The 21,309-nt window shown below is 41.8% G+C and overlaps 1 protein-coding gene across 11 annotated transcripts in view; it reads left to right on the top strand.

Moving 5' to 3' along the window:
- The window catches only part of RGS6 (regulator of G-protein signaling 6), a 656,379-nt gene that overhangs the window by 442,859 nt on the left and 192,211 nt on the right, over positions 1-21,309 (top strand). For all 11 annotated transcript variants that reach the window (XR_001002633.1, XM_011949627.1, XM_011949623.1 and 8 more), the window contains exon 3: positions 6,906-7,005. Coding sequence is in view for 10 of the 11 variants with exons in the window: in XM_011949627.1 (XP_011805017.1) it covers positions 6,906-7,005 (100 nt within the window). In the remaining variant the exon portion in view is untranslated. The remainder of the gene's footprint in view (positions 1-6,905; positions 7,006-21,309) is intronic.

The raw sequence follows: 21,309 nt of genomic DNA, 5'->3' as shown, positions 1-21,309 counted from the left end.
GAGCCTGCCCAACCATCCTTTACAAGTGTTCTTTAACACAAGGTCTCGTGGCAGACAGTGTTACATGGTTAACCCCATTTCCATTCTCCTCTTGCCCTGCTTCCATGTGGTATAGAGGCTAGAAAAGTTAAATACCTTCTTCCCCACCTCCTGTGCAGCTCAGTGTAGTCATGTGACCCTGCTCTGGCCTGAGACTTGAGCAATGATCTGTTGAGGTCTTCTGGGAAGGAATATGCTTTTCCTGATAAAAGGAATGAGTGCAGTTGTTCCCCCACCCCCTCCTTCCCACCTTTCACAGAAAAGGGATGGCTAGAGCTGGGCAGCCATCAGGCAACCACAAGGGAAAGACCAAGATGGTGGCGTTCGTAGAATAGAGCCTTTGCAGCAATGTCAGGACCACCCACATATGGACTGCTTGTTATGTGGAAAATATCAGCCCCCATCTTTGGAGGCTGGATTTTTTGCCATTGTTACTTTCCATGAAAAGTGTTCTAAACACATACAGTGATTCAAACATAGGCTTAGCTGAAAACAAATTAATAGGCATTTTGATCATTGTCATCATTAGCAGGTGGAATCCCCAAATTCCCCGTGTGCCATTGAAATTGCAGCCTTTGAATGGGATGATAAAAGAGGGAGGGAAAGAAGAAGAGAGCTATGATGGTTTTCTTCCATGGGCCTATGGTGGCATTCCTCAGTGTTTCACTTCTAGCTTCCTTGGAACCCATGCTTAGCTCTTCAGCCTCCAACACAGTCTTCACTGTAAGCCTAGATCCCTGAGTCACTCTGAAATGTATTAATCCATGAGGAAGGAGAACAGATTCTGTCTTCTATCTGTTTTCATAACTGTAGAAATGAACACAGTGCGTGGCACTTGGTAGGTGCTCAGTGCATGTCTACTAAGCCAGTACATACACACGAATACATGCAGAAGTTGAGAATAGCAACGCATTGTGTCTTTAAAAATAAAAAAGAGAAATGGCCTGATCTTTTGGAACACATATGGGGCAGAGCCTGCTCAATGAAGCATGCACATTTTGGATTAAGAAATATGATTATCATTTGTCAGCTCTGATTTCTGCCTGTAGGCTGATAAGATGGTGTCCAAGGAGTCATTTTCACTCCTTCACAGACACTCAAACAGAAGGGGTCTTTGCTAAAAGGTAGACTCCAACGTGACAGTCATTAGTAGCTAGAAACAGACCACTGATTGCAAAGTCAAGATGAAATGCTTCATTAAAAAGAACCTTCATGCCTGAGGCATGCTCTTTGCTTCTTTGTCGAAGTTGTGATGGATTTTTTTTTTTAATAATCATAATACAGTTTCCTATACTTTAAGTTTTTAAAATCCCCACTGGGGAAAAATTGAAGGAGCTAAGTAAATTAGCTCATTGCATCATGAATTTATAGAAACAAAACTAATATTGCCCTTTGTCGTTTCTGTTAGGAGTGTCATGGGTCAAAGCAGAGACAAGAGGCATGGGCTGATGGAGAAGGAGCGGTGTGAGGGCCTCTCCAGGTCATATCTCTGTCTGGCTTCTGATGCTATCTGCTCAACACAGTTTCTGAAAACATCAGAAACTCCCAAGTTCTGCCCAACATGCTTCCCCCAACTTGTACCTCTTAGTGCAGGGACATATTCTATGTGAATCCACCTGGTAAGACAGACAACATGGAGAGAAGAGCTCAGAGACCTGGCTTCCTGTCCTGCCCTTCCCTCTCAGACAGAGTTTTACATTGTCAAGTCTCCAGTTTCTGAATGAGAAACCTCAGTTTAGCAACCAGGCCTATCACTGTAGGGATGAGAAAAGTGAAGTCCAGATAGGCGAATCAACTTGTCCCAGGTCAACAAAGCACATCATAGAAGCTGAGGCCAGCCAGTCTCCTGGGTTCTCCTCCACATTCTTCCTACTGCTCCTCTGCGACTTCAGTTTGTAAGGAGAGGATTGCTTCTCCTCACTCTTCTTGCACACTCTTGGGGCTATTTCAGTGAATTGTGTCTGCCTTTTAATATTTCTCACTTAAAAGAAAACCCACTCTATGGCATAATGGTTTCCAGTGTCCTGCTGTTTGGAAGAATGTTTTACCCGCCTGTCAGTGCTGAGCTTTGAGCTCCTTGGAGAAGGACATTCCTGTGGCTGTGGCCCATCCAGGCAGAACCAGCCTAGCTGGCCAAGTGGTTTCTCTGCATCGTTTGGCTGTCAGATAAGGGCCACCTGCTTATTGATTTGCACAGTGATGCTTAAGTCCAAACATCCTCCCTAATGACACAGAACTTCATATTAAAGGATGTCAGGGAATTGATTTTGCTCTTCTTTAAGAACAAAAGGTGTCAGAAGTTAGAAGGAACTGAACATTCAGGAAAACATAAGTCTCTATACTTTCCCATCACCCCATCCCTGACCCAGAATCCATGATCTGCCAGTGGAAGATAAATCTAACCAATCCTGTGGGACAAAGGGAGAGAGCCCTGCACAGCAAGACAGCAGCAGTCATTGGGCAGAAATAAATCATGAGATGGTTGAGAATCTGATTATCTGTATCAATTTCTCTGCATCCTCCTCTGCCCTTTTAGGCCTGCGCTAAACTTTCCCTTCGATGCAAATGGTATTAAGTGCCTTGTGTCTGAAAAGGTTGTTGGCAGGCTTTGGTTGAGAACACAAAGATGAATCTTTGTTCCCTTGTCTATAAAATGGGGATATAATAATCAACCTCCTGTGAGAATTCAATGAGTTTATAAGATAAAGCTCTTAGAGCAGTGCGTGACCCAGAGTGAATACTCAACTCATGTTAACTAAGAAAATGAAAATGAAAACCTAGGAATAGTCTCTGCCTGCAAAACGTTTTGAATCTAAGGGAGATGAGAGGCTGTGTATATATGCCTCTGTTCTGTATTTTTAATCAACTACTGAGGCCATAGGGAACAAAGAGTTGTCCCTTTTGTAAGGTAAAATAAATTACACTCATTGTTCAGCAAGGAAGAAATGAATTGAAAATACTAGAGGCAGAAAAGTTAAGAGTTTGGAGTCTACCAGGTGGCACTGAGACTAAAAACTTTCTTTGCCATGTTTAGCTCAAGATTTAATGGGTTATATAGTGTAAGGGACCAACTCCAGGCTCCGCTGGAACTCACCCTGGGATCCACAGCAAACAAAGCACTAACTTTGGCATATGGCACTGCCAGAAGTAAGTTTCCTAGGATCAGCCAGGCTCTGGGCCACTCACTGGGTTCGTGCCTCTGAACATTACCTTCCAGGAGCTGTCCCATTGCTGAACCTAATACTCACTCTACTCAGAGAAGGGTTGTAACCAAGTTTTTCTAAATGTCTGAGTAATAGAAGATGAATTTTAGATTTGATAAATGGCTGTACATTGGAGTCAGGAAGAGGTGAGTAGAAATCCTGGCCTTGCCACTTACTAGCTGTTTGACCTTGGATAAATTGCTTAACCTTTCTGAGCCTCAATTTCAATGTCTTTATTAAATAACTTTTATGACTGGGGAATCAATTAAATAATTTATTTAAAATACTTACGGCAGTATTGATCATAAAATAGATGTTCCGAAAATACTTGTAATTATTTTTATCAGTTCCTGAGAGCCCACTTGTAATTTTCACTGGGTCTGTACTCTTGGGAATTCTCCAGAAACCATGACAAGGAATTTCAGAGAGTATCATCTGATATTATAGTGGACTGTGCACAGGAATCAAATAAAACAATGTCAAAAATTTGTCTGACACAACAAAGGAATGGACTACCAGAAATAGTATATATAGTCTCTAAGAGTTTTTAAATAGATGGTGGATAGATAAATCAATAGATAAATTGAATGTGTGCATTCTTAGAGAGGGTGATTCAGAGATACCCCAATTCTAAGATTCACTAACTCTGATTGTCAAGTATTTTTTGTGGCTTCAGAAATTTCTGATAAATGCATTTTTTCAGAGCCTTGTTGTATCATAATTTTTCTGTAAGGCAAACCACTTCAAACTTAGTGATATACAAAAATAAACATTTATTTCTTGCTCATGAGTCTAAAGGCCAGCTGAGGTTTGGCTGATCTAGCAATGGGTTCAGTACCATTTGCTTCAGATGTCTCTCATCTTCCTTGGAATAACAACTATCCGAGGTGTGTTCTTCTCGTGGTAAGAGGGCAAGAGAAGAAAGTAACTGCAGCCATGCAGGTACACGGCAAGTCCCTGTTCATATCACACTGAATAACACCCCAGTAGCCAGGCAAATCATATGGCTAAACCCGAAAGGGAAAAGGTAGACCCTGCTCACCCTGAGGCCAAGGCAAGGATTCAGGTGTATATTAATACCACGGGGGAGTCAGGAATTCGGGGGCAATAATTCCTTCTTCCACACCTGTGATGTTGCAGACTATTGCTGGAGTGTAGTCTCCTTTCTGTTAGTTGAGGGGATTGTTTTTTTGATCTAGCTGTAACCCCTGACGAGTGATATACCTCTTAGTACATTGTGGGCCAACATAAGGAGATAGGACCTCCTTAGTAAATGAGCCTTCTAAGATTCAGTCCTGTGGTGAAATAACTAAACTGAATGGAGGAAAAAGAAGTCACAGAGCCAGTCCTTCAAATGCAGCCTGCAGCAGCAGAGGTATAAGTCATTACTATCTAATGTCCACTCAAGGGTCTACCTGAATTGAGTTGTTGGTTTCCTTCCAATTCTCAATGATTTTCTGGCCATTTTCATAGAAACCATCAATGTAACTGATACTTCTGGTTTCAAATAATATGCTAGATCAAAAGCATAAATTACCTTGAAAAGTGACCATTTTTCTAGCTCTCCTTGGCTATCAGTAAGTAATACTCAAATTGCTCTAAATTGTTGGGTTGAGTTTAGGAGACAAAGGCCAGCAGTAAGCGAGATTATTAACATGAATTAGAATAAAACTCCCTCTTCAGTTTTCATCTAACAGAATGCAGGTCTTCAGAGAATAACTCTCTTTTCTAGCTTAACACTCATCTACCTCCTGAAGGGCTGGGAGCTTAGGATTCTTTCTTGCTTTCAGTACTTTTTAGAGAAACCCAGAAGAATCCAGTGAGAATGGTTTCCTTGTTTGGCTGATTTTCTGGGAATCTTATTGGGAGGCAGAATGGCTCAGGGGTTAGATGCCATTCTGGGATCTATGGCTAGATTCAAACTTGGCTGCACACCTGGGTAGCTGTGTGACCCTGCGAAGTTTGCAAAGGTTGCTTAACTTCTGCAGTTTTCACTGATGTTGATCATAGATCTTCAGTTCCCCTTTCCTCCTGGCATCCAGAGGATTGAGTCCCTGGCTCCTTTGTGACTGGGTGGTGCTATGTGACCAGTTCTGGCCAAGGATTTTGAACAAACATGTTCTATCTAACTTCTGGATTATACTATTTAATACCCAGTGAGAGACTCTCCAGAATTCTCTCTTGTCCTCCTGGCACATTGACCAGCAACATGCAAGGTGATGTAACTCCAATGAGCAGAGTTCCCCTGTTGACCTGAACTAGACATGTAGCATGAGAAAGAAATAACCTTTGTGCTATGCCACTGACATTTGAGGGGTTATTTGCTGCCATAAGTTAATCCACCTTACCCTGATTGGTGCACCTCACTAAGTCTTTGTTTCTTTATGTCAAAAAATGGTGATAATAGTAGAATCTATTTCATCAAGTAATTATGAGGACTAAACAGGATAATGTGTGTATAAATACTTAGAATACTACCTAGCACATAGTAAATTTAAATATATTGTGGCTGTTTATGATGATGGTGTTGTTGTTATGCCATGCCCTAACTTTGCCTCTAACAAGTTATCTATCAAGCAAGTTATTAGTCATGTGTCTTCAAGAAAATCACTTATCATCAAGTTGCAATAGTAGTATGTTAGAATAAATGAACTGTAAGACTTCTAGCCTTATGATATGAGCCTCTATTAAGAACTCACTCAGAGACTCCATCCTGGTGTTTCAAAGATATTTCTATTGGTTAGGAAAATAAAACGTGATAATACTAAACATTATTTTCTATCCTTCAGTTGCTCTCCCTTCTCCAAACAAAAAGATGTATCCTCATTGCAGAATTTTTTCTGTATCCTATTCTTAAGATTTCTGCTTGGGAAATTATTCTGGCTCATAAATTATTAACTACAAATTGGTTTCCCAATTTAGGCACCTATACCCTCATCAGTCCATCCCCATTCTCTGTTCGATTTTCACCAGTAAGATGTCACAGCCCACTATGATCTTTTCTCCTGATAGCATGGTCTTACCAAAAGAAGAAGATCCTGTCCTTGACCACCTTAGTCCAGGTTCAAATAGCTATCCACACACCACCACTCGTGACCACTGAGACCTGTTTTCCAGCTTCTTCAGACCACAGCTTTCCATGTCTTATTTTTCTCTCATGTGACTTTAGATGTATCCTTCTCTAGTCCCAAAGGTAGCCCTCCCTGCAGTTCCCAATAGCAGCATATTAATCTATGTTAACATATTAGACTGAACCATAAGAAATTGCTTTTGTGGAAGGGGTGGGGGTTGAATATAGAAATTTCATATGTTTCGATCTATATATGTAAACCAAATTTGGAAAAGAAGGAGATTGTGATCACATACTTATTAAATTACATGTTGGATCCCATCAAGAATCCTAATGTATTTCTTCTTCCATACCTTGTTGAACTGGGAGCTTGTTCCAGGATATGACTTATGCTCTATGTATAACCTTTGGACCTCCCTATACCCAGCAGTTGGTAGACAGCAGATACAGACGCTATATTTATTGACCGACTAGATGGGAACTTTTTCTGATATCTATTGTTGACACCGATGTTTACACATTTGGACGGTTTAAAAAGGTACCATTTATGACTATGTTATGGGAGAAAATAACACTTCTTTAACCTCTTTCAGATTGAAGACATCATTACAAAGATGCAAGATGACAAGACAGGGGGCGTGCCCATCAGAACAGTCAAGAGCTTTCTCTCCAAAATCCCCAGTGTCGTCACAGGTAACACCCTCTTTGCAAGGTGTTGGTAACAATCAGAACTACCAAAGAGTCATAAGTCTAGATGGCAGCCTGAGGGGTGTCTGAAAATCTGTGAATAGTAAAAATGAAACATTCAGTGTATTTCTTGACTCAGGTCCCATCCTAGTCTTAGTTTCTAGGAAGAAGCTACTTGTTGCCTATCATTAAGAATGACCTTACCATGACCAGCCCTTCAAGTGCATGTAGATGGAGGCCTCTGGGAATAAACAAACCCATTAATAAAGTGGCCCATCAGCAACTTTGCCTGTGGGATATACACAAGCACAGAAATATTAAAGAAATTAAGTTTTTTTTTTTTTTTTGAGACGGAGTCTCGCACTGTTGCCCGGGCTGGAGTGCAGTGGCCGGATCTCAGCTCACTGCAAGCTCCGCCTCCTGGGTTTATGCCATTCTCCTGCCTCAGCCTCCCGAGTAGCTGGGGCTACAGGCGCCAGCCACCTCGACTGGCTAGCTTTTTTTTTTTTGTATTTTTTAGTAGAGATGGAGTTTCACCGTGTTAGCCAGGATGGTCTCGAACTCCTGACCTCGTGATCCGCCCGTCTCAGCCTCCCAAAGTGCTGGGATTATAGGCTTGAGCCACCGCGCCCGGCCAAGAAATTAAGAAATTAAGTTTAAGTAGGTTTTTAAGACAGTGTTATATTCAAATTCTATAAAATGCTTGTATTTTCAGTTTTTTAACTCACTGTACTTGAACTCCTCAAAGAGAGGTTTTAAAATATTTTCCTTCATTCCTTGTATTGTGTTTTGTGTGCTCATCTTTCTTTTACAATGCTTTATTGTGAAATATATTAAAACACATGGGTAGCTCAAAAATAATAAAACATATTATATGTCCCTACCATCCTGCCTTATAAAGAACATATTATCAATATCTTAGAGCCCCCTTGGGTACCTACTGTATTGCATCTACTTCCTTCAACACTATCTGCTCGTATACTAATCAATTCATTGTTTTTCTTTGTAGTTTCAATACCTAGGTATGTATTTTTTCTTATCCAAACAAGTAACCAAATAAATTAAGATAACATTTTAGATGATTCTCTTAATCTGCCTATATGCTTTTTAAAATTCAGGAAACAAATGACTTAATTTTCACTGTATACCTTTTAGAATGGCTAAAAATAAAAATATTGACAGTACCAAGTGGGGGTGAGGATGTGAAGCAACTGGAACTCTCACGTATTGGTGATAGGAATGGAAAATAGTGCAGCTACTTTGGGAACTAGTTTGGCAGTTTCTTACACAGTTAAACAATGCTTACCATATGAGCCAGCAATCCCACTCCTGGGTATTCACCCAAGAAAATGAAAACTTGTGTTTATTCAAAAACTTGTATGTAACTGTTTATAGCAACTTTTTTTGAAGTATACTGAAGAATGTAGCAACTTTATTCATAATCTCCAAAGACTGGAAACAACCCAAATGTCCTTCAATGAATGGGTAAATGGATAAACAAACTGTAGTCTTTCCATACTGAGCAACAAAAACCAGGGAACTATTGATACTGGCAGCAACTTGGTTTAATCTCTGGGTCATTTTTCTGGGTGAAAGAAGGCAGTCTCAAAGGTTACACGGTCATTTTTCTGCGTGAAAGAAGGCAGTCTCAAAGGTTACACGCTATGTGGTTTCATGTATACAACATTCTATATATCACAAAACCATAGTGATAGAGATTAGATCAGTGATTTCCAGCAACTGGCAGTTGCAGGGCGAGTGTGACTACAAAGGACAGCAGGAGGGAGTTTTATGAGATGATGATGATGAACAGATGAACAGTTCTGTATACTGATTGTCGTGATGGTAACACGACTCTATATGTAGGCCAAAATTCATGGAACAGGCCCGGTATGATGGCTCATGCCTGTAATCCCAGCACTTTAGGAGGCTGAGGCAGGGGAATCACCTGAGGTCAGGAGATTGAGACCACCTTGACCAACATGGCAAAACCCCATCTTTACTAAAAAAATACAAAAATTAGCCAGGTGTAGTGGTGCGCACCTGTAGTCCCAGCTACTTGGGAGGCTGAGGCAGGAGAATCACTTGAACCTGGGAGGTAGAGGTTGCAGTGAGCCGAGATCACGCCACTGCACTCAAGCCTGGGTGACAAGAGCAAGACTCTGTCTCAACAGCAACAACAACAACAACAAAATTCATAGAACAGCACGTACACACACACACAGAGAGACAGAGAGAGAGAGAGAGTCAATATTACTGTATATTAGCTTAAAAAATAAATAGACCCAGTTGAAGTAAGTATCCCAACTCATTATCAAGATTGTCACTGAACTCATGCACTGTCTTACTTAGCTCAGGCTGCTAGAACAAAGCACCCTACACGGCTTATAAAGAACAGAAATTTGTGTCTCACAGTTCTGGAGTCTGGAAGTCTGAGATCGGATGCCATCATGGGTTCTGGTAAGAGCCCATTCCAGGTTGTAGACTGCTGAATTCTTGTTGTATCCTCATTTGGTGGAAAGAAAGCTAGATAGGGGGCCGGGCACCATGACTCATGCCTGTAATCCCAGCACTTTGGGAGGCTGAGGCGGGTGGATCATCTGAGGTCAGGCATTTGAGAGCAGCCTGGCCCACATGGCGAAACCCCATCTCTACTAAAAATACAAAAAAATTAGCTGGGTGTGGTGGCGTGTGCCTGTAGTCCCAGCTACTTGGGAGGCTGAGGCAGGAGAATCACTTGAACTGCGGAGGTTGCAGTGAGCAGAGGTCACGCCACTGCACTCCAGCATAAGTGACAGAGTGAGACTCCGTCTCAAAAAAAAAGTAAGCTAAATAGCTCTCTGGCCTCTCTGTAAAGGGTAATAATTCCATTCGTGAGAGGCCCTTCTTCATAAACTCCCCAAAGACCCCCTAATGCCATCACTTTGGGGATTAGATTTCAACGTACGAATTTGGAGGATACACATTCAGTCCAAAATAGAGCTCAAATAGATTTGGGTAATGAAGGATACTTGTATTGTTAGTGTTTTCTAATTTTAAAAATTATATAAATAGAATTTAACTATATATATTATTCATGTATAATATATAGTATAATATAGACTATAGGTGATTTTACTATATGATTTTTCACATTCCTGGATTTTGTTCAATAATGTTGTTTAAGGCTTTTCTATCTATTTCACGGGCTACATTGATCTGTTGTTTTTCTTACTATTGTTGCTGGTTTGGGTATCGTTTATGCTAGCCTCATAAATGAGCCTTGAAGTATCTCTTTTTTGTTGATATTCTGCTTTTCTTTGAAAAATAATTGTCCCTTTAATCCAGGTTTTTAGGTATGTAATTTCAATTATTTTTTATTTCTAAAATTTCCTCTGGTTCTTTTTTTTTTCTTTTTTTTTTTTAGACAGAATCTCACTCTTGTCACCCAGGCTGGAGTGCAATGGCATGATCTCGCTGCAACCTCCACCTCCTTGGTTCAAGTGATTCTCCTGCCTCAGTCTCCTGAGCAGCTGGGATTATGAGTGCCTGCCATGACACCCAGCTAATTTTTTGTATTTTTAGTAGAGATGGGGTTTCACCATGTTGCCCAGGCTGGTCTCGAACTCCTGACCTCAGGTGATCTGCCTGCCTCGGCCTCCCAAAGTGCTCTAGTTCTTTTTAGTATATGCTTGGTCTTTCATTTTTTATTTATTCATTTAGATGTTTATTGAGTGTACACTGTTTTCTAAGCATTGTTAAGGACTTGAGATTCAGAAGTAAATGAAACAGATAAAAAGTTCTACCCTCATGGAATTTATATTCTAGTTGAGGAAGAAATAAGTAAGGAAAACTTACAGAATTTTAGGTAGTGATAAAGGCCAAGAAGAAAAATAGAATACACAAAAGGATAGGAAGTGTTGGAGTGTTGCAATTTTGGAATAGGTGCTCAAGAAAGAGCTCTTTGAGAAGATGACATTTGAGTAAATATGGAAAAGAGATGAGGGATTGAATCATATGTATATTGAGGGAACGAGCATTCCAGACAGCTAGAGCTCAGTGCCCAAGGCAGGAGAGTTCATGGAGCATTGAGGATCTGTGAGGAGGAGCCAGGGCAGCTAAAGTAGAGTCAAAAAAATAAGGAGAGTGGGGATGAAGCCACAAGAGAATGGTGAGCTAGATCACTTCGCCTCTTATCACTGCAGGATTTTGCACATGGCCTGACCTGCTCTGACTTACCTTTCAATGAGATCACTCTATTATATTCAGAATCCCCTGGGGGATTGACGATTTGGATGCCAGATAGGAGGCTATTATTAAAATGGTGACTCAGATTGGATGATATGGTTTCACTCTGTGTCCCTACCCAAATCACATCTCAAATTATAATCCCCACGTGGCAAGGGAGGAACCTGGTAGTAGGTGATTAGATCATGGGGGAGGTTCCCCCGCCGGCTGTTCTCATGATAGTGAGTGAGTTCTCACAAGATCTGATGGTTTAAAAGTGTGGCACTTCTCCTTGCTCTCTTTCTCTCCTGCCGCCATGTAAGACATGCTTTGTTTCCCCTTTACCTTCTGCCAGGATTGTACCAGCCATGTAATTGACTGTGAGTCAATTAAGTTTCTTTCCTTTGTAAATTACCCAGTCTCAGAACGTTCTTTATGATAGTGTGAAAATGGCCTAATACACTAAGCTGTCAGCACTGTAGATGTGTGAAGTAGTCAGATTCAGATTCAAGTCTGAAGGTAGATAATATGGTTTGGCTGAGTCCCCACCTAAATCTCTTCTTGAATTGTATAACAGTTCCTAGAATCCTCACATATCCCGGAAGGGACCTGGTGGGAGGTAATTGAATCATGGGGGCAATTACCTCTATGCTGTTCTCATGATAGTGAGTGAGTTCTAATGAGATCTGGTGATTTCATAAGGGGCTTTCCCCTGTCTTTGCTCTGCACTTCTCCTTGCTGCTTCCATGCGAAGATGTATTTGCTTCACTTTCTGCCATGATTGTAAGTTTCCTGAGGCCTCCCTAGCTATGCTGAACAGTGAGTCAATTAAACATCTGTCCTTTATAAATTACCCAGTCTTGGGTGTGTCTTTATTAGCAGCATGAGAATGGACTCATACAGTACATTGGTACCAGGTAGTGGGGCAGTGCTGTTAAGATACTTGCAAATGTGGAAGTGGCCAGGTGCAGTGGCTCATGTCTGTAATCCCAGCACTTTGGGAGGCCATGGCAGGTGGATCACTTGAGGTCAGGAGTTCAAGACCAGTCTGGTCAACATGGTGAAACCCCATCTCTACTAAAAGTGCAAAAATTAGCTGGGTGGTAGTGGCACACACCTGTAATCCCAGCTACTTGGGAGGCTGAGGCAGGAGAATCACTTGAGCCCAGGCAGCAGAGGTTGTGGTGAGCTGAGATTGCACCACTGCATTCTAGTCTGTGAGACCCTGTCTCAGAAAAAAAAGAAAAGAAAGAAACTGTGAAAGCGACTTTGGCACTGGGTAACAGGCAGAGGTAGGAACAGTGTGAAGGGCTCAGAAGAAGACAAGAAAATGTGGGAAAGTTTGGAACTTCCTAGAGACTTGGAGGGCCCAGAAGACAGGAAGATGTGGGAAAGTTTAGAACTTTCTAGAGACTAGTTGAATGGCTTTGATCAAAATACTGATAGTGATATGGACAATAAACTCCAGGCTGAGGTAGTCTCAGATGGAGATGAGAAACTTGTTAGGAACTGGAGCAAAAGTAACTCTCGTTATGCTGTAGCAAGGAGTCTGGTGGCATTTTGGCCCTGCCCTAGAGATTTGTGAAACTTTGAACTTGAGAGAGATGATTTAGAGTATCTGGCAGAAAAAAATTTCTAAGTACAAAGTGTTCAAGAGGTGACATTTGACACCTCTGGACACAAGAGAGTGTAAAAGTTTGGAAAATTTGCAGCCTGATGAACCAGTAGAAAAGGAAAACCTGTTTTCTGGGGAGAAATTCAAGCTGGCTGCAGAAATTTGCATAAGTAAGGAGGAACCAAATGTTAAATGCCAAGACAGTGGGGAAAATGTCTACAGGGCATGTCCCAGACCTTCAAGGCAGCCCCTCCCATCACAGACCCAGAGGCCTAAGAGGAAAAAATGATTTTTTTCCTCTTAGGTCCAGGGCCCCACTCTGTGTACAGCCTAGGGACTTAGTGCTCTATGTCCCAGCTACTCCAGCTATAGTTAAAAGGGGCCAAGGTACAGCTTAGGCCATGGCTTCAGAGGGTGCAAGCCTCCAGCCTTGGCAGCTTCCACATGGTATTTGTCTTGTGGGTGTGCAGAAGATAAGAACTGAGGTTTGGGAACCTCTACCTAGATTTTAGAGGATGTATAAAAACACCTGGGTATCCAGACAGAGGTGTGCTGCAGGGATGGAGCCCTCATGGAGAACCTCTGCTAGGGCAGTGCAGAAGGGAAATGTGGGGTTGGAGCCCCCACACAGAGTCCCTGTTGGGGAACTGCCTAGAGGAGCTGTAAGAAGAGGGTCACTGTCTTCCAGATCCCAGAATGGTAGGTCCACCCACAGCTTGCACTGTGCAACTGGAAAAACTGCAGACACTCAGCACCAGCTGTGAAAGCAGCCAGGAATGGGGCTGTACCCTGCAAAGCTACAGGGGCAGAGCTGCCTAAGATAGTGGGAGCCCACATCTTGCATCAGCATAACATGGATGTGAGACATGAAGTAAAAGGAGATTATTTCGTAACTTTAAGATTTAATTAGTGACCTATTGGATTTCAGACTTTCATGGGGGCCTGTAGCCCCTTTGTTTTGGCCAATTTCTCCCATCTGGAACAGGTATATTTACCCAATGCCTGTACCCACATTGCATGTAGGAAGTGACTAGCTTGCTTTTGATTTTACAGGCTCATAGGCGGAAGGGACTTGCTTTGTCTCAGATGAGATTTTGGACTTGGACTTTTGGGTTAATGCTGGAATGAGTTAAGACTTTGGGGGACTGTTAGGAAGGCATGATTGTGTTTTGAAATGTGAGGACATGAGATTTGGGAGGGGCCAGAGATGGAATGATATGGTTTGGACATGTCCCCACCCAAATCTCGTCTTGAATTGTGATTCCCATAGTCCCCATGTGTCTTGAGAGGAACCCAGTGGGAGGTAATTGAATCATAGGTTGGTTACCTCCATGCTGTTCTCATGATAGTGAGTGAGTTCTCATGAGATCTGATAGTTTTATAAGGGGCTTTTCCCCCACCTTACTCCTCACATCTTCTTGCTACTGCCATGTGAAGAAGGACATGTTTGCTTTCCTTTCTGCCATGAAGTTTCCTGAGGCCTTCCTAGCCATGGTGAAATGTCAGTCAATTAAACCTCTTTTCTTTATTTACCAGTCTCGAGTATGTCTTTATTAGCAGTGTGAGAACAGACTAATGCAGTAGAATAGAGAGTATTAAGGGATAGATCAGATACAGAATGTGAGAGGACACAAAGGAATTAGCCATAATCCACACTTTTTGGCTTCAGCAGCTGGAAAAAAAGGAGTTGCTATTAATTTCAATGGGGAATACTATGATAGGGGTACCAGGGGTCAGGGTGGGGGGTAGTTGTTAGCTGAAGGGTAAGAAATCAAAAGATAAATTTTAGACAGGTCAAGTTATAGCGACCTATTAGACATTCAGCTGGAGATGACAAGTAGGTATTTGAGTATGTGGATTTGGATTTTAAGGGAGTGTCTGAGCTGGGTTCATAAGCCATCAGAATGTACACAGTATTTAGAGTCATGGGAATAATAAGGTCATCAAGGGAGTGAGTGTAGATAGAATACACAATCAAATTCCTAAAACATGGGGTACTCCAATCTATAGATGTGAGGGAGAGAAGAAAACAGCAAAAAAATTAAGAACAAGTGGCTGGAGACAAGGGAAAAAATCAAGAGGATATAATTTCTTGGACATCAACTTTTCTAGAAAGTGTTTTAAGGAAGAATGGAGTGACCTACTATGTCTATGCTGATAAGCTAAGGGCTGAGAGTTTATCATTACATTTAGCAACACTGAATTCATTGCTGACCTCGGTAAGTGCACATTCTATGAAACATTGGGAGCAAAAATCCTTATTGGAGTGTGTTCCAATCTGAGTATGAGGAGAGTGATTCAAGATGCTAAGACAGTTAATCTTGGAAGGAGTTTCCCTTGTGAAATGAAGAAATGCAGTCATATCTAGAGGGATACATTAGGTCAGAACAGATAGATTTTTAATTTAATAAAAAGGTAATATGTTTGTATTATAGAAATGACTTAGTAGAGAGGGGGAAATGATGCAGGAGAATGGAAAAACTTCAAGGAGTGATATCAATGAATAGATAAGAGAGGATTGAATCTAACATGCGTATAGGTGAGTAGTTGCAGCTAGAAACACATGCAATTTATTCACAGAAAGAAGAAAGGCACAATAGATGCACAGAGGTATAAATAAGTGGGCAGATGTGATGGGAGGTGGTGGGAGCTTATAGAACTTCTCATTGTCTCTATGTTCCTGGTAATCTGGAAAGCAAAAGTGGCAGAGATTTTGCAAGTTTGAGGAGAGATCATAAATTATAAATTAGTCAACTAAGAGAGTAGAGATTGACTGGACCAGGGAAATAGAACTTTGATTGTGATTGATATGGTTTGGCTCTGTCTCCTCACTCAGATCTCGTCTCAGATTGTAATCCCCAAATGTTGAGGGAGACACCTGGTGAGAGGTGATTGGATCATGGTGGTGGTTTCCTCCATGCTGTTCTCATGATAGTGAGCAAGCTCTCACGAGATCTGGTGGTTTTTGTAAGTGTTTGACAGTTCCTTCTTCACACATTCTCTCTTGCCTGCTGCCACATAAGACATACCTGCTTCCCTTTTCGCCACGATTGTAAGTTTCCTGAGGTCTCGCCAGCCATGTGGAACTGTAAGTCAATCAAATCTCTTTTTTTAAATAAATTACCCAGTCTTGGGCAGTTCTTTATAGCAGTGTGAGAATGTACTAATACAGTGACCTTAGGATGATTAATGTTTTTTAATTTTAAGAAAGACAATTCTTTCCCCATCCACATTTAGCTCTGTGGATTTGGGCATGCCTCAGGTAGAAAGTGGACTTAATTGATGTTATAGCAAGTTTGAGGGTATAATAGATAAAGATAGAGGAAGAGTGACTAAAATGACTGGCCATTACATTTAATTGAATAAGGATGGAAAAAACATGAGATGGATGAGGAACCATGAAGAGTAGTTGTTGCAATAAATTGTAAGTCAAGTGGCAAAGGAATTTTGGAGTTTTTAGAGGCAAGAGTAAAAGAGTTGAAAATATAGGAGGTGGTAATGGATAGTATCATGTTTGAAATTGAGATTCTGGAAAGATTGTGATTATTGGCAGGGAAAAAAATGTAAGGTATAACCGTAGGAACAAGGGGTTAAAATGGGATAGAGGGTAAGATTATTGGAGGAGAGGAGGTTAAGAAACTAAGAGGCCATGATACTGGAAGACTGAACTGTGTGAATATTGAAATCACTACTGGGGGAGTGTTAGAGAAGGTGGTTATGAGTTAAAATCTTTATGGAATGAGAAGCAAAGGTCCAGGGATCAGTAGATGACTTTCACAATAAGAGGTACAGGTGGTTTAATCAGATGGTATGGAAGTGAAAGCTGAGTGTGTTTTAGAGAAGAGGGAGGGGATGAAGGTAGTCTGAAAGTAGCCATTAGAAGCATGACGGTCACTTCTCTACCTATAAACCCCATGGTATATAAAGTGTGGGAGGGAAAATAGCCACCACCTAAGAGGGCTGCAAGGAAGCAGGGCCATTGGGGAAGAAATAGAAGATGAAAGGAATGTTAACTGATTTTACTTATGATTCGTCATGAGTCCAAGAGGGCAAGTGAAAGGGTTGCAGGAGGAGATGGTGAGTTTATGACTTGAGTAATAAATGCCTGCTGTTTCTGTGTGCCAGGCTCTAGAGTAGTCAAAGATGGTATAAAGATGAACAAAGACTTGAACCCTGCTCTTAAAAAGCTATTAATCTAGTGAGAGAAACAGACACAGACAGACCAATGATTATATGAGCTGTGTGCCATAATAGAAGAATGGACAAAGTGCCGTTTGAGTCCAGGGGAGAGAATCATGAACTTTTATTGGATATGTCTAGAATATTTCTCTGACAAGGTATATCAGTTATCTATTGCTGCATAACAAACCACCACAAACTATCATTGCTTACAACTGCAGTGATTTTTGGTTTCTTATGATTATGATTCCATGAACTGGCAATCTGGGCAGTTCTGCTGGTCTCAGCCATGAGACCATAGTCATCTGATGGCTTAATTAAGGCTGGAGGGTCTACAGTGGCCTCACTCATTTGTTTGGCTTTGGTGCTAACTCTTAACTGGGGTCTCAGTTCTTCTCCATGTCACCTTGTATCTGCCAATAGGTTAGATTGGGCTTCTTCACAGCCTCTTGGTGTTAGGGTTCCAAGCAGGAGAAGATAAAAACTTCTAGACCTCATAGAGCCTAGGCTCCAGAACTCATACAATGTCAAGTCCACCATGTCTTGTTCTTCAAGGCAAATCACAAGGCAAAGTCTGGATTGAAGAGGATGGAGAAATCAAGTCCACCTCCTGGTGTAGGAGTGGCAACATCATGTTGACATTGGGAGACATGATTCATTGGAGGGCATTACCATAACAATCCACCATAGACAGTAATTTAGAACTGGGCCTTAAACATAAGTATAAACCCATGGGAAGTCATTCCATGTAGAGAAAATAGAATTTTCATAGGCCCGAATACGTGAAAAATATGCCAGGTTTCAGTAAACATAAGCTTGCTTGGGTGGTTGGAGTTTAAAACACATTTATGTGTGTATGCGTTTGAGAAGAGGAGCATGTTGCCAGAACAGCCACAGGAGTGAAAAAGATACAAGAATTACACTTAATAACAGATTATAAAGGAACGCTGACTTGTAGACTTTGTCTCAAAGGTGGGGCTACTTTTATCTCAAAGGTAACCCATCTACCCTGTTCAGATGGACTGCCATCAGCGGTTTTAAATATAAGAGAAGTCACATCTATGAAGTGGATGGAAGTTTAAGCAGGAAGAAATGAAGGGTATGGAGACTAGTTATGGAGTCTAGATAAGGGAATGTATGTGGGAAATAAGGAAGGCCATATTAACAACAACCACAGTATCAACTGAAACCATGGCTATACAGCCATGCATCATTAAATCCTTATAAAAACCCCGTGAGATAGAAACTGTTATCATCTCTGCTATGTAATGGAGGAAACTGATAATTCAAGAGTAACTTTTCCAAGGCCACACAGCTAGTAAATAGCAGGATCTGTTTCTGTGGACCACCTGTGTAAGAACGGTAGCAGTAGGGTTCAAGACATCAGAGGAAAAAGTAGAAGGTATGATTGACATAACCTGCTGACTCGAAATAGAACACAAGGTAACTTATCCAAAATGGATACACTTTAATATCATGGATTGAATACATTCATTTAACTTTTTCTCTTCTGAAACCCCACAAAAATTATAGTAAAAGACTTTTATTTTAAAAGCATAATCTAAAAGTTGGAGGCCTCTATTACAGTGATCTACCATAGGAAATAAACATCCTTAAAAATCTTGAAAAGGTGAGTCCAGTACAAATGGCAGTTAGTGTCTCACTCTCAAGATGAGCAGATGTGTGAAAGACTCATGGAGAATAGTCTCCCAACGCAGGAGATAATAGCAACAAAACTCAAGAATCTTAAAAACAATGGATGAGTGGTAACTGACAATAGCCCTGAAACAACCTAACCATCACTTGTCAGTGGACAAAGCTAAAACAACAACAACAACAACAACAAAACCCTCTATTTATATGATGGAGTTCTCAATGAGCTCAGAAACTGGTAGCATCAACAGACTTTTCTATCTAGTTAGAATGTGTTTTGCCAGCACTCTCACCTACTTCACTACTGTACAGACCAATCACTAGCTCAGTGTCTATTGTTTAGCAATATCAGGTCCTGCAATTGGCCAGCACAGCTCAGACTGGTGTTGAGGTGGTTCCTAAGACCAGTCAAGCCCCAGGACAGAAGACAAATCTCATGCTTATCTCTAGTTGCTGGCACTGGAGTAGAGAACTACATAGAGAAAAAATCCAGGTCACTGAGACCCATGGGTACCAAACCTAAAGTGGAAACACATTAATACATGGCCACCCTGTTACTGTGGCAAGAGAGGCTGTATCTACATGGGACAGTAATCAGCCCACACTTCAGCCTTTCCACCAGCTCAGCAACCTCCATCAGACTTTCTAGCCATTTGAGAAATAGCCAGCTTCCCATCACAAACCAGCAGATACCAGCAGATACTCCAACACCAGAACTTCCATTTCAAGAGCAACCACTGGGGGAATAATTTTTTCTCTTCTGTATTAGACCCCAGTTCTTTAATAAAAATTGAAAGTAAAGGTGAAAGAATAATGGACATTATAAGGCTGGTTAATCAGCAGTGTCTTTATTTCTTGCACTGCTACATAACACACTGTCCATACCTACATGTGACTTTGCTGAATAAACAGCAAGTGATTTCAATGGAAGAAGGCAAGAAGATGGAGACCAATGGCATGATGATGACAGTCTGCTGGTGAAAGCTTCTTTCCAAAGATGATGAGCATGTCCCAGTGCATCCAAGACTCTGTTACTCTCAGAAGCTCTGGAAGCTGCTTGTCACCTCTTTCTCAGCAACACGGTGAAAGTCAGAGAATAATGTTGATAAAAAGTAGTATCTTGCTGGAAGGCCCATCTCTATGCTGTCAAGTTCCTACACTGAGTTGAAAATTTCAAAGATGGCCAAATAGGAACAGCTCCAGTCTCTAGCTCCCAGTGTGAGCAACACAGAAGACGGGTGATTTCTGCATTTTAAACTGAGGTACTGGGTTCATCTCACTAGGGAGTACTGGACAATCGGTGCTGGTCAGCTGCTGCAGCCCAACCAGCGAGAGCTGAAGCAGGGCGGGGCATCGCCTCACCTGGGAAGCACAAGGGGGAAGGGAATCCCTTTTCCCAGACAGGGGAACTGAGACACACAACACCTGGAAAATCGGGTAACTCCCACCCAAATACTGCACTTTACCAAGGGTCTTAGCAAACATCACACCAGGAGATTATATCCCACTCCTGGCCGGGAGGGTCCCACGCCCGCGGAGCCTCCCTCATTGCTAGCACAGCAGTCTGTGATCTAACGGCAAGGCAGCAGCGAGGCTGGTGGAGGGGCGCCCACTGTTGCTGAGGCTTAAGTAGGTAAAGCCGCTGGGAAGCTTGAACTGGGTGGAGCCCACAGCAGCTCAAGGAGGCCTGCCTATCTCTGTAGACTCCACTTCTGGAGACAGGGCACAGCTAAACAAACAAACAAAAAAAGCAGCAGAAACCTCTGCAGACACAAACGACCCTGTCTGACAGCTTTGAAGAGAGCAATGGATCTCCCAACACGGAGGCTGAGATCTGAAAACGGACGAACTGCCTGTTCAAGTGGGTCCCTGACCCCTGAGTAGCCTAACTGGGAGGCATCCCCTACTAGGGGCAGACCGACACCCCACACCTCACACGGCGGGGCACACCCCAGAGACAAAGCTTCCAAAGCAAAAATCAGACAGGTACACTCACTGTTCAGCAATATTCTATCTTCTGCAGCCTCTGCTGCTGATACCCAGGCAAACAGTGTCTGGAGTGGACCTCAAGCAATCTCCAACAGACCTACAACTGAGGATCCTGACTGTTAGAAGGAAAAATAACAAACAGGAAGGACACCCACACCAAAACCCCATCAGTACATCATCATCATCAAAGACCAAAGGCAGATAAAACCACAAAGATGGGGAAAAAGCAGGGCAGAAAAGCTGGAAATTCAAAAAATAAGAGCGCATCTCCCCCTCCAAAGGAACGCAGCTCATTGCCAGCAACAGATCAAAGCTGGACAGAAAATTACTTTGACGAGTTGAGAGAAGAAAGCTTCAATCCATCAAACTTCTCAAAGCTAAAGGAGGAATTACGTACCCAGCGCAAAGAAACTAAAAATCTTGAAAAAAGAATGGAAGAATGGGTAACTAGAATAATCAATGCAGAGAAGGCCATAAACGAACTGACAGAGATAAAAACCATGACACGAGAAATACGTGACAAATGCACAAGCTTCAGTGACCAACTCGATCAGCTGGAAGAAAGAGTATCAGCTATTGAGGATCAAATGAATGAAATGAAGCAAGAAGAGAAGTCTAAAGAAAAAAGAGGAAAAAGAAATGAACAAAGCCTTCAAGAAGTATGGCAT

The sequence above is a fragment of the Colobus angolensis genome, unplaced genomic scaffold (assembly GCF_000951035.1).
Source record: "Colobus angolensis palliatus isolate OR3802 unplaced genomic scaffold, Cang.pa_1.0 Scaffold3, whole genome shotgun sequence".
NCBI classification, from domain to species: domain Eukaryota; kingdom Metazoa; phylum Chordata; class Mammalia; order Primates; family Cercopithecidae; genus Colobus; species Colobus angolensis.
This window is presented reverse-complemented; position numbering and strand designations above follow the sequence as displayed.